Consider the following 14,134-nt stretch of genomic DNA (forward strand, 5'->3'; position numbering starts at 1 on the left):
GATCCGGCGTTGCCGTGAGCTGTGGTGTAGGTTGCAGACGCGGCTCGGATCCCGCGTTGCTGTGGCTCTGGCGTAGGCTGGTGGCTACAGCTCCGATTCAACCCCTGGCCTGGGAACCTCCATATGCCTCGGGAGCGGCCCAAGAAATAGCAACAACAAAAGACAAAAGACAAAAGACAAAAGACAAAAAGACAAAAAAAAATAAATAAATAAAATAAAAGTCAAAAAGCAACACTGTAGAATGAAAGGATGACAGGACTTGGAATTTGACAGTACTTAAAAATTCGAACTGGAGTTCCTGTTGTGGCTCAGTGGAAACAAATCTGAGTAGTATCCATGGGGAAGCGGGTTTGATTCCTGTTCTCACTCAGTGGGCTAGGGATCCAGCGTTGCCATGAGCTGTGGTATAGTTTGCAGATGTTGCTTGGATCCTGCATTGCTGTGGCTATGGTGTAGGCTGGCAGTTGTGTTCCAATTCTACCCCTAGCCTGGGAACTTTCACATGCCACTAGCACGGTCCTAAAAAAAAAAAAAAAAAAAAAATGCAAACTTGCTGATCATGTGACCTTGGATCAGTTACTTTTTTTTTTTTTTTTAATTTTATAATGATTTTTACTTTTTCCAGTTACTTTTTTTTCTTTTTTTGTCTTTTGTCTTTTTAGGGCCGCACCTGCGGTATATGGAGGTTCCCAGGCTAGGGGTCCAATTGGAGATGTAGCTGCCGACCTACGCCACAGCCACAGCAATGCAGGATACAAACTGAGTCTGCGACCTACACCACAGCTCACGGCAACGCCGGATCCTTAGCCCACTGAGTGAGGCCAGGGATCGAACCTGAAACCCTGTAGTTCCTAGTTGGATTCATTTCTACTGTGCCAGGATAGGAACTCCTCCAGTTACTTTTGATCTCTAAGAAAGGTAAACAAGAATTACATGAAATAGTATATAAAAGGTAAAGAGAATTACATGAAATTGTATATAAAATGCCAAGCACAATGTCTGGCCCATATTACATGTTCAGTCACTTCCCTCTAAAAGAAAAAATACTGGAGTTCCTTGGTGGCCTAGAACTTAAGCAGTCGGCATTGTCACTATTGTGGCTCAGGTTTGATCTATGGCTCAGGAACTTATGCAAACCATGGGCATGGCCAAAAAAAGAAAAGAAAAGCATTAAAAATGTATGTGGCCTTCAATCACTGAGGAAAAAGGTTAATATTTTGATACCCTAATTTTAAAAACTGGCAAAAGAACATTAACAAAGACTTTTTTGGAAATCAGAATTACAATGTTAAGATTCTGGCTCTTGAATTTCTTAGATAATTAAAAGGCCATACCATCTTTGGAAATCTTTAAAATAATAGGGTGGCCTTTGAAAAATGGAGATAGAGGGTAGGAATTGCAACTCAAAACAGGATGCTAACTATAAATATGTCTAGTGGGTACTGTTGTCTAGGAACTAAAATTACCAAAAGGAACATCTGAGTCTTCTAATATAAATTTCAGTTTAGCTTTTATTTCCCTCTGCTGTAATTCAGACGCAGTTCTTTTATTGCACATTAGAGTTTCAAATTATTCAGTAGTACATAAAATAATAGCAGTGTATATAATCACCAAAAGCTAGATGCACTACATTAATTTTAGTATCATCCCAAGACTATTAATTTATTATTCTCAATCTTATAAACAAACCAACCATTTGGAACAAAAATAAACACCAAAAAATATTTTATTCTAATTTATTTCTCATTGAGGGAGATAGACTAGAAAAGCTTTCAGGGTAGTAACATTCTTGTACTATATTTATAAGTTTATATTAAATCTCTTATTAGATATACTTGAATATGCTTATATGTGAGAGAAACTCACAGGAACCAAAACCTCACTTTATTAGGCTAAATGTCCACCAGGCTGAGCTTCAATAGGACTTAGATAATGTCTGTTCATACTTATGTCTGTGACAGAGACTGGTCCCATTATAGGTTAGTATTTATTGACTGTTAAATGAATCAGTGTATCAATGGCTAAGTAGGTAAAATGATTTTAATTATATTTTTATAACAGTGAATGTTAAAGTAAAATATTCTATAGCTCTTCCCATCGTGTTTGTGTATAAACACATTTCTTTTCTGCTTTTCTTATTTAGTCCTCTTCTTCAAACTCCACTCTATAAGGTTCTATGCAAGTCTGTTCTCAGCCTATGAGAGTGGCTTCTCTTACATTCTGAAACCAGACATTTTAATCATTCATTACATACTAATTTATAACACATGACGTTTCACAGCAGGGGGATGCTTTCCAAACAATATTAGCTTTCAATGACAGTGTCAAATACAGAGCAATGTTGTCTCTAGAACAACCGACAGAGCTTTTCCAAGAAAAAAAATGATAAGGGCAATGAAATCAGCAATATAACATTTAAAGTGAGTTACTGATACTTCAAATTTAAAACACTTGAAATACACTATTAAATATATTTTATTTCTGAATATACTTTTTCTCCATTTATATTCAGTAAGTTAAATATAGTTCTAATATCTTACCTGGAGGTTGCTGAGGCCAAAAATACTGCTGCCAATCCTGAAGTACATAGGTAAACCTTATAGCAATACTAACTGGAGGCAATGGAGTTAAAGGACAGCCCTAGGAAATAAATGCAAAGACAATACCATGTAAATATTAGTACCTTTGCTATAATAAACACCATGTCCAAATTTCAGACTACTGGAATAGATAAATTACTACCTTTATAAAATATGGATTTTCAGATTATAGTGTTAGTATCCATATTCTAGCCATAAAAAACATGATACTCTAGCTGTTAAAGAGGAAAACTACTTCCCTGAAATTGACAAAGTCAAAGGTTCAGAATTAGGAAATCATTTTCATGGGAGAAATTTTTACAGCACAAAAGCTCAAGAAATGAATCAATACCAAACAACAAATTACTTTAAAATAAAGGTGTTTAAACTGGAGTTCCCATTGTGCATCAGCAGGTTAAGAACCCAATGTATTTCTCTATAAGGATATGGTTCGATCCCTGGTCTCATTCAGTGGGTTATGGATCTGGCATTGCCACAAGCTGTGGTGTAGGTCACAGATGCGACTCAGATCTGGTGTTGCCATTGCTGTGGCACAGGCCTTCACTGCAGCTCTCATTCCATCCCTAGCCTGGGAATTTCCATATGCTGCACGTGCAGCCATAGAAAGAAAAAAGAGAAAAGCTGTTTACCACCTGGAAAAGATATTAAATTCTATTAAGCAAAATGTTCTTTCAAAATATCCTATACAATTTCAGTTACACAAATGTAATTTCTTACTATTCTCTTCAGCCATATGAATGTGAAAAAAATGTGATTCACTTTTAAAATAAGGTAAAACTATTACATAAAATGTAAAACTAGGTTTGGGAATATCTTTTCTTTCTTTTAAATGGAAATAAACTCAAATTAAGTTCAGTCTTAAATATTTAACTGGAATTTTAGACTATGACAAATGGTCACTCATGCAAAATAGTTTATATTAATGAATCAGAAAATTTAGATCCATTTTTATATTCATTAAAAATCATAAAAATTAATATCATCCAAACATCTCACAATCTCAGCTTCCCTTAATAGGTAACATACATTAATGTGCTATAGAACTTAAACATGCATAGGAATGACCTAATGAGCTTGTGAAAATTCAGATTCAGAAGTATAATGAATATACATAACCACTTCCCATGTGTTACTGATAAGATTAGGACACTTAGCTCAGCAGCAGCATTTACAAGTGTCATTTGAAACTTTAACTAAATAGAAACTCAATCTAAAGTCACAAAATAAGGCGGCCAACAACAACAACAACAAAAAAGCTAATTTAGTTTTGGGTTGCTGTGTCCTAGACAAGCAAGGTAAGGTCCTGGCTGATCAGCAATAATTACTTTTGACTCAGGTCTAAATATCAAATGAGCGCTCACCTGCAATAGGGGGTAAATGATCTAGAAATCATAACACAGTCAATCTGACACATAACCTCTGCTCCAGTCACATATCAATGTAGACAAGCATAGAAAGAGATGACCAAAAAGAAATAGCTAGGACCAAACATGACATAAATATCTTTGTGGATCCTAGAAAAAGTAGCTAAAACTCAAGTGTTAAGTGGGGCTCAAGGCACACACACACAAGCTTGCTGAGTTCCACATGCAGAAGGCAGTGACAGCCCAGGATTACAGACTGCCTTAAATGGAACCAAAAGTACTCAGACCAGAGCGAGGGTACTATAAGACTGCTTAAGGCAGACACTGGGGCAGCACACTCCTGCTTGCAATAATGGCTTTGTTGGAAGGTATAGGGCTAGGGAAGGTTGTTGTGTGTCGGGGGCGGGGGGGAAATCCCACTCTCAAGACATGAACAAGCAATCCAGTAATTCCAAGACTCAATATGCAATATGTCAATACCACCACTGAGCAACGGACTCCAAACACCATTTTAAGACCAGCTTCTGAAATCTCCTGCAGGTAGTAGGGAACAACCACAAAATTACAAAACCACTAGAGAGATGGCAGAGAAAGTTGAAAACTATAAATACAGCCTTTATTCAAAATGAACCTACAAAATTTCCCCAAAACATGAAGAAATGTAGTTCTAAGAAAGACAATATCCAAATCAACAATCATAATATAAAACCATGAAATTAAAAAGAATGTCTAAACTGAAAAAGGAAAGACCAGAGCATGAGAGAGTTTTCAAATATTTAGAGGATTATGGCAGAAGAGGATTTAAACTTAAATTTTATGTGATTCTAAAGGGCAACCACCCCCTGTTGCTATCCTGCCAAGGAAGACTTTTCTAATAATTAGATGTGTGCAAAAATGAAATAAACTGCCAGTTAAGGGTAAGTATCTTACAACACTTCCAGTAGATGTTAAAAAGTAATATTTACAACTTTAAAAAGACAGGACAGTCACATATTGGGTAGCCTTAATGTAAAACCACTCAAATACACAAACCAGGCCTCAATTATTTTAAGTTCAACTCTTAACCAAATCAACTTTGAGAGAATTTCATAACTAGACAAGTGAGGTTTGTTAAATTTCTGACAGATGATGTGATAAACTGACTAGGAACCCCTCTTTTTTAAAGTACAATTAGCAAATAGTCATAATTTAAGTCAGATTCCACAGGTCAAAGCAGTCCTTGGTTTCAGTAAAGAGAAGTTAACTTACATAGAAGAGAGACTTTAAAGATCCATGAAAATAATGTTCACTAATGTCTTTTAAGATAAGGAATAAAGCATTAATATTTACATCTGACTAGAACTGGTCTAAAATAATTTAACATAATTGAAGATTTCTGGTGAGAGCAAAGAAAAACCAATGGGGAAGAAACAACACATAATTTTTCAAAAATTTCTCAAAGCAATATACATAGAACTTAGCAGTACTTAAACATTTCAAAGCCCAAGAATGGCCTGAAAAAATAAATTACATAAGGGCATGGAACTTTCTAAAAGACATGCTTCTATAATTTTTTTAATAAAGAAAATCACAAGATAAAGCTAACAATAGTTATTTTGAGGAGAGCGACTAAAGGGTAAAAAGTTTTTACTTAAATTTCTTAACCGGATATACACATACTTTAAAAAAAAAAAAAAGTCAGATGGTGGAGTTCCCATAGTGGCGCAGTGGTTAACGAATCCTACTAGGAACCATGAGGTTGCGGGTTCGATCTCTGGCCTCGCTCAGTGGGTTAAGGATCCGGCGTTGCCCGTGAGACGCAGCTTGGATCCCGAGCTGCTGTGGCTCTGGCGTAGGCTGGTGTCTCCGATTAGACCCCTAGCCTGGGAACCTCCATATGCCGCGGGGTGGCTCTAGAAAAGGCAAAAGACAAAAAAAAAAAAAAAAAAAAAAAAAGTCAGACGGATTTATCTGGGTGATGATAATCCTGCCATTAGACTATTTAGGGCCTCAACATTAAAAAACATTTTTATGAAATTAAGTGCTATCCTAAATATTTTTCTATAAACAAATTATGTTGAAGAAATTTCAGCATTTTTTCTTATATTTTTCTTCCTTTTCAAAATTTGCAAATCTTCAGAAAACTTGCAAAGCTAGCTCAATTAATATCCATATGACTTTCATCAAGTTTACCAATTAAAGTTTTGACATACACACATATATATATTTACATAAATAAATTTTTGGCTGAATTTTTAAAAGTAAGTTGTAGGCATCATGACATTTCACTCCTAAATACTTCAGCTGGTAATTCCGATAAACAAGAACATTATCCTTTGCAAACATAACACTTTACCACACTGAAGAAGTTTAGCATTGATACTATTTTCTAATATATGGTTCATATTAAAATTGTCCCAACTATCTTGATTGTACCCTTTATGGCTAGTTTGTTTGGATCAAAGATCATGCATTGCATTTAGCTGTTCTATCACTTTAGTCTCCTTTAAGCTCAACAGCTTCCAGCCTTTGTTTTGCCTATCATGATAATGACATTTCTAAAGCATCTAGGCCAGCTACTTAGTAAAATATGGCTTATTTTCAAAATATGTGATTATTTCCTCATGTTTTGATTCATGTTAAACATTTTTAGCAAGAATGCAACACAGATGATGGACTATCCTATTCAATGTCTCATACCAGGAGATATCTAATATTGTTTATCAATTTTGATCACTTGTAGTGAAATGGGTGCCAACTTAAGGACAACTTCTCTAAGTGGAGAATCCTCTTCACCACTTTCTTATCTGGCTTTGCTCTTTTTTCTAGAGGTATTCATTCACAAAAGGCTCCTCAATCTAGACCCAATCTTTTTCCCTCAGAGAGCACAGGCAAGTTCTCCATTTCTCTGTGAGAGTTTTTTTAGATAACAACAAGGTTATACTGAGCACATCCAATTTAGCCTTACTGCTCTTAGTCATAGACTATAAATCAGAATAATCTTAAACATCAAATTAAATGGACCCCAGAAGTTCCCATTGTGGCTCAGCAGTAAAGAGCCCAACTAGTATCCAAGGGGATATGGGCTTGATCCCAAGCCTCACTCAGTGGGTTAAAGATTCAGCATTGCCATAAGCTGTGGTGTAGGTTGCAGATGCAGCTCAGATCCCGAGTTGCTGTGGATGTGGCATAGGGTGGCAGCTGTAGCTCTGATTAGACCCCTAGCCAGGAAACTTCCATATGCTGCAGGTGCAGCCCTAAAACGCAAAAAAGAAAAAATAGTATTAAATGGACCCTTGGGGGGAAAAAAAAAAAAAACCAATTCAGAACCCAAAGAGTTAACATCCCAATTGCTCATAGAGCCCTGAACGACAAGCAGCTACCTGAAGCCAATTCGTGTGAGGAGGCTGGCAATATTACTATTAGAGGAAAAGAAGTTCACATGGTAGGTAAATGTTAACTAACCAAAAAACAATCAGCTTTAGTCTTAGTAAGCTAAAAATCTAACTGGATACTTTGTTTCTTTAAACATATACAATAATTCATGTTATTACTTGTATCTTTCTTCTAAGTAATTACATTATCAATATTAGAGAAAAATATTTCCACATAATCAATAAAATTACCAAATTACTTTTATCTATATTCCAGATAACACCAAAAACATCAATAGCAACTCACAATCTTTGATTTGAAGATATCCAGCAGACCTGATAAATGAGTGTACTGATTTGGCACTTTTCGAAGGTGAACCATTTCAAAATCAGTTCGGACACCAGGACCCTGACATTCCCCCACATACATTCTTCGCCATTTATGATGAATTTGCACAAAGAGTGGCACCTGGCTGTAGGACATAAAACAGGAATAGAATGTAAGTCTATTAAACTGGCTGTAGGACATAATTAAACAGGAATAGACTGTAAGTCTATTAAACATTCAATGACTCCTAGTTTTTCCACGATTACATTATTTTAATCTCAATTATTTAAAAGCACTAAACAAAGAAAACTTCGCAGATTTAATTTATTACAAAGATACTCAGTTCCTTTTCATCTTACATGAATAAAATGAAGAAATCATCCTAATGGCACTTCACAGTCAGAAAATTACTTTAAAATGGCTCAAAGTCATAAAAAAGCAGAATGAAAATCTCACTGAATAAAAGTTATCCTACCATATTAGGCTTTCCAATCAATAAAACTTGGTTCATGAGTATTAATACAAATTAAACTCATATTAGTGGTGAATTATTTTTTACTTTATCATTTCAAGACACACTTAATCCTCCCTATTCAAAGTTTTCCATACCCACAAATTAATGCACTCACTAAAATGTATTTGTAACCTCAATATCAATACTAATAGCGCTTTCACAGGTGTGTGCAGAGAAACAAAAAATCTGAGTTATCTGAGTGCATATTCTTAGCTGGGGTAGAACAAGGTGATGAACTGCCATCAAGTTTTAAAATTACATTCAGCATCAAAATTTAAATTAACTAAACATTTGGAAGCGAAATACAAAAACAGTGTAATTTACTCTTCATTTTAAATATTTATATAATATTTCAGTAATTTTCCCTTTAGAACTGCCTCCCTTAAAAGGTTTTGAGTTTGTCCTTATAGACCATGTTGCAATATAATAATGCATTAGTACTAATCCTAATTATAATCAAAATCCTAACATTTAGTAACCATTTTCCTTCATAAATTATAATTTAAAATAGTTCTTAAAACTTGCTATCTAGGTCTTTTGAAATGTCCACCTACCAGCCAGTGTTACCCAAAGCAATAGACACAGAACTCAGAAGAAGATTGCACTTAGATTCACTGAGAACAGCATCATTGTTTGCAGCAGGGGCAATCACCACGAACTCTCGAAGTCCATACCTAAAAAACAAACAAACAAACAAACAAACAAAAGCAAACAAAAGATCACTGCCATTCAACAGGGAAAAAGTCAGAATACAAGTATCCATTACTTGAGAAACATGAAAAAACTAACCTGAAGGAAAGTCAGGTCTAAACTGCAGGTATTTCTTCCTTTCTTTCTTTTTTCAAATGACAACTGAACTTATAACTACCTGGACTTTAGTAAAAACTTTTCAACATTCATCTACTATTTTCTCTCTATTCTTTATAAATTTAGGAGCAATTTACCAAAACCACAAAGAAAAGAAATTAAATAACAGTTGTGTCTTAAAAGTTAGGTTTCAAAATTAAAACATGAAAGCTAGCACTGACATATTGCATTACTTAACTGATAGCATTAAGTCCACCAATGTGGAAAGAGAAAGTTTAACAGATTCCCCAAATATTAGGAGAACAATTATCAGCCATGTTGCACTTGTGCTAAGTGCCTAAGGTTTACCCTAGAATCCTAATTAAGCAATTGGGGTGGGATCAAGATGACAGAGTGAGATGTGGCATTCACCTCTCACAAACACATCAAAAAAAATCATCTACATATAGAATGATTCATGCAGAACATCTACTGAAAGCTGGCAAGATCTTAAACCTCCAAAAAGGGCAAGAAACCATCCATGTAACTGGGTAGAACATAAAGGGAAAAAAGAGAGAGAGAAAAGGAATTAGGACTGAACTAGCACTCCTGAGAGGGAGCTGTGAAAGAGGAAAGGATCCCATGGCCTGGGAAGCCACCTAACTGACGGGGAAATCGGCCTAGAAGGAGGGACCTCACAGCCTCAGAGAAAAGCGGAGCAGCTGGACTGAGGAGGGCAAAGCTGCACAGACCATCAGTACCACATCCTGGAACACCACAGCATGAGATGCTTGGAGGAGGACTAGGCACTAAGACTCAGGCTCTGTAGGTCAGTTCTAGGGGAGAGGACTAGGGTTGGCTGTGTGGAGACAGCTTGAGGGGCTAGGAATCAATGTGGCAAGGGCTGGGGAGTGGAGCACCACAGTTGAGGGAACCAAAGGAGGTCTGGGCCTGCAGGAAAAGCAAGGCGCCATTGCTAGGGAGGGCAAGAGGAGGAGGAGTGGACTGCCAGAGGAATATCTTTCCCTGCACATATGCGGACTCTCGGAGGTCAAGGCTACCAACAGTGAGGTGCCCCTTGCCCAGGCTATGGGCGACAGGCCCCCCTTGCATGGGCAAAGGGTGGCAGCGCCTCCTGCACAAGATAAGTGGGATGGGGTGCCTCTTGCATGTTCTACAGATGGAAGGGGCAAACTTGGTCATATCAGACTCCAGAGGTGGGCATAGTCCACCACTCCTAGGGGGTCTATGAACAGGCAGTACCTATGGCCCCAGTAACCTAGAGGTCAGCAAACACAGAAGGGTGCTGCAACCAAGCACCACCCATTGTCGCTCTCACTCCTCTAGGAATGCACAGGCCCTGCTGCTGCCACTGCCAAATGCTCTGGGTACCACGTACACCTGCCTGAGGGTCGCTGCCAATTCTCAGGGTCCTGAACCTAGGAAGCAGTCTGCACCACCTTCCCATGGGTCTTTGCCACTGTCAAGGGACCAGCAAACCAGGTACTGGCTACCAGCCCTAACCATTGCCTCCTTCTCCCTGGACACATGCATAGCATCCTATCTAGGGGATAACAGCTTGCACATATTGAGGAAAAAGACAGCAAGAATCCAAACCAAAAGCCATCCCACCAAAAACACCTAGTAAAGCCTCACAAAATATCCAGGGGCACTCTCACATATAAATAGCCCTCTAAGACTACAGTATTTGTTTTCCCTAAACTCACAGAATAAGAAAAATATAAGCAAAAGGAAGAAGCCCAAGAACCTTTCACAGTTAAAAGAACAGGAGAATTCACCCAAAGAAGCAAACAGGGAAACAGACCTTTGCAGTTAACAGACACTGAGTTCAAAAAGTAGATAATGAAAATACTGAAAAAATTAAGAGCGAATATGAAGGAATTAAGAGCGGGTATGAATATCAACACATATTACATTAGAAAGAAACTAGAAAATATAAGGAACTAAGAAAAATTAGTAAATTCATTTGCAGAGATGCAAGCTGAGTTAAAGGCACTGAAGAGCAGAATGAATAATGCAGAGGAACAAATTAGTGACTTGGAAGATAGAATAATGGAAAGCATTCAATCAGGACAGCAGACGGAAAATCAAATGAAAAAACATGAAAGCAATATGAGAGATTGATGGGATAATATAAAGTGGGCCCACCTATGCATAATAGGGATCCCAGAAGGAGAAGAAAAGAAAAGGAGATTGAAAATATATTTGAAGAAAATATTGCTGAAAACCTTCCAAATCTAAAGGAAACAGCTATCAAGATACAGGAAGCACAGAGGGCCCCAAACAAGTTGAACCCAAACAGGCCAACACCAAGACATTTTATAAGAATGGGAAAAGTTAAAGAGAGGATTCTAAAGGTGGCAAGACAAAGACTTAATTATAAGGGAACCCCCATAAGGCTATCAGCTGACTTCTCGACAGAAACACTGCAGGCTAGAAATGAGTGGCAAGATGTATTCAAAGCTCTAAAATATGCAGCCTTAACACTGAACCCAGAAAGAATATCATTTAAAAGAGAAGGATAAATAAAGAATTTCGCCAACAAACAAAAACTGAAAGAGTACAGCAATACCAAACCTATTCTAAAAGAAATAGTGAAAGGGCTTCTCTAAATAAAAAAGAAGAAGAAAGAGGATAGAGGAAATCGCACTTGGAAAATATTCAAATAAGCCAGTATACAGATCAAAAAGAAAAAAAAAAAAGATTGTAAAAGAAACAATAAACAAAAGAATAAACATGATGTTAAATAAGACATCAAAGTCATAAAATATGGGGAAGGAAAGTAAGAAAATCTAGAGTCTCTTTTTTTTAGAATGTGTTTGAGCCTCTATGACTAATCAGGCTAAAGCTAGCAGATACAGGAAGAGATTAATACACTTGAAAAACAGGGCAACCACAAATCAAAACCAAACAGTACATTCACAAAAACTAAAAAGAAGACATAAGCATAATATAAAAGGAAATCATACATCCAAAAAAAATGAACAAAGGAGAAACAGAATCAACTGGAAAACAAAGATTAAAATGGCAGTAAATACATATTTATCAATAATTACCTTAAATGTCAATGGACTGAATGAGCCAATCAAAAGACATAGAGTGGCAGACTGGATAAAAAAACAGGAGCTATAATCTGCTGCCTACAAGAGACTCACCTTAAGACAAAGGACATATATAAACTCAAAGTGAGGGGATAGAAAAACATATTTCATGAGAATGAAAAAGACAGGTAAGCAGGATGTGCAATACTTACATAAGACAAAACAGACTTTAAAATGAAGGCCATAAAGAAAGATAAAGGACAATATTTAATGATAAAAGGATCAATCAAGAAGAGGATGTTACACTCATCAATATATATGCCCCCAATACAGAAGCACCCAAATAAGTACAACAAATACTAACAGATGTAAAAGGAGAAATTGATGGGAATCAATAATAGTAGCAAAGTTTAACACCCCACTCACATCAACAGACAGATCCTCTAGACAGAAAATCAATAAGGTAACAGAGGTCCTAAATGACACAATAGGAAAGTTAAACTTAATTGATAATTTCAGGACATTACATCCAAAAAATCAACATATGCATTTTGTTTTAAGTGCACATACAACATTCTCAAGGACTGACCACATACTGGGGCACAACACTAAATGTGACAAATTTCAAGTATCCTCTCTGACCACAACGGCATGAAACTAGTAATCAAACATAGAAAAAGAGCATGAGACTAAACAACATGCTACTAAAAAACCAAAGGGTCAACAAGGAAATCAAAAGTGAAATTAAAAAATACCTCAAGACAAATGATAAAGAAAACACAAAATCTATGGGATGCCACAAAAGCAGTGCTTAGAGGCAAGTTCATAGTGATATAGACAGGCCTTCCTCAAAAAAGAAGAAAAACCTCAAAACAACAACTTAATCCACCACCTAAATGAATTAGAAAAAGAGGAACAAACAAAACCTAAAGTCAGCAGAAGGAAAGAAATTATAAAGATCAGAGAGGAAATCAAAAAATAGAGATTCAAAAAACAAGAGAAAAATCAATAAAACCAAGAGCTGGTTCTTTGAAAGGGTAAACAAAACTGCCAAACCTCTGGCCAGACTCACCAAGAGGAGAAGAAGAACTCAAATAAATAAAATAAGAAATGAAAAAGGAAAAATCTCAGCAGATACTGCAGAAATACAAAAAACAAACAAACAAACAAAAAAAACCATAATAGAATACTATGAGCAATTATACGCCAACGAATTTGACAACCTAAAAGAAATGGACAACTTTCTAGAGACATACAGCCCACCAAAACTGAATCAAGAAGAAATAGATCAATTGAACACATTGAGCACTAGAAATGAAAGAGAATATGTAATAAAAACACTCCCCACAAACAGAAGTCCAGGACCAGATGGCTTCACAGGAGAATTCTACCAAACATACAGAAAAGAACTTACACCCACCCTTCTTAAACTTTTCCAAAAGGTTGAAGTAGGAACATTCCCAAAGACATTCTATGAAGCCACCATCATCCTAATACCAAAACGAGATAAAGATACTACCAAAAAAGAAAATTAGGCCAGTATCTTTGATGAATATAGAGGAAAAAATTCTCAAGAAAATTTTAGCCAACCAAATCCAGTAACAGATAAAATGAGATTATACACCATGACCAAGTGGGATTCATCCCAAGTTCACGAGGATGGTTCAACATACACAAAATCAAACATCATATGCCACATTAACAAAAGAAAAGTCAAAAACCACTAGATCATGCAACAGATGCAGAAAAAGCACTTCACAAACTCCAACATCCATTCATGATAAAAACTCTTACCAAAGTGGGTACAGAGGGAACATACCTTAATATAATAAAAGCCATTTATGACAAATACACAGCCAATATAATACTCAATGGAGAAAAGCTGAAAGACTTCCCACTAAAATCTGGAATAAGACAAGGATGCCCACTCTCACCACTTTTAGTAAACATAGTATTGGAAGTCCTAGCCACAACAATCAGACAAACAAATGAAATAAAAGGTATCCAGACTGGAAGAGAAGAGGTAAAATTGTCACTCTATGCAGATGACATGATACTATTGATATACAAAAATCCTAAGAACTCCACATAAAAACTACTTGAACTGATCAACAAATACAGCAAAGT

At 36.4% G+C, this 14,134-nt stretch overlaps 1 protein-coding gene across 1 annotated transcript in view; it reads right to left on the bottom strand.

The window, feature by feature from the left end:
- The window catches only part of RAB3GAP1 (RAB3 GTPase activating protein catalytic subunit 1), a 136,781-nt gene that overhangs the window by 49,282 nt on the left and 73,365 nt on the right, over window positions 1-14,134 (bottom strand). Inside the window, 3 exon segments of the mRNA XM_013983945.2 lie at window positions 2,541-2,640; window positions 7,625-7,790; window positions 8,714-8,833. Coding sequence (XP_013839399.2) covers window positions 2,541-2,640; window positions 7,625-7,790; window positions 8,714-8,833 — 386 coding nt within the window.

Source organism: Sus scrofa, chromosome 15, assembly GCF_000003025.6.
Source record: "Sus scrofa isolate TJ Tabasco breed Duroc chromosome 15, Sscrofa11.1, whole genome shotgun sequence".
In the NCBI taxonomy this organism is placed as follows: Eukaryota; Metazoa; Chordata; class Mammalia; order Artiodactyla; family Suidae; genus Sus; species Sus scrofa.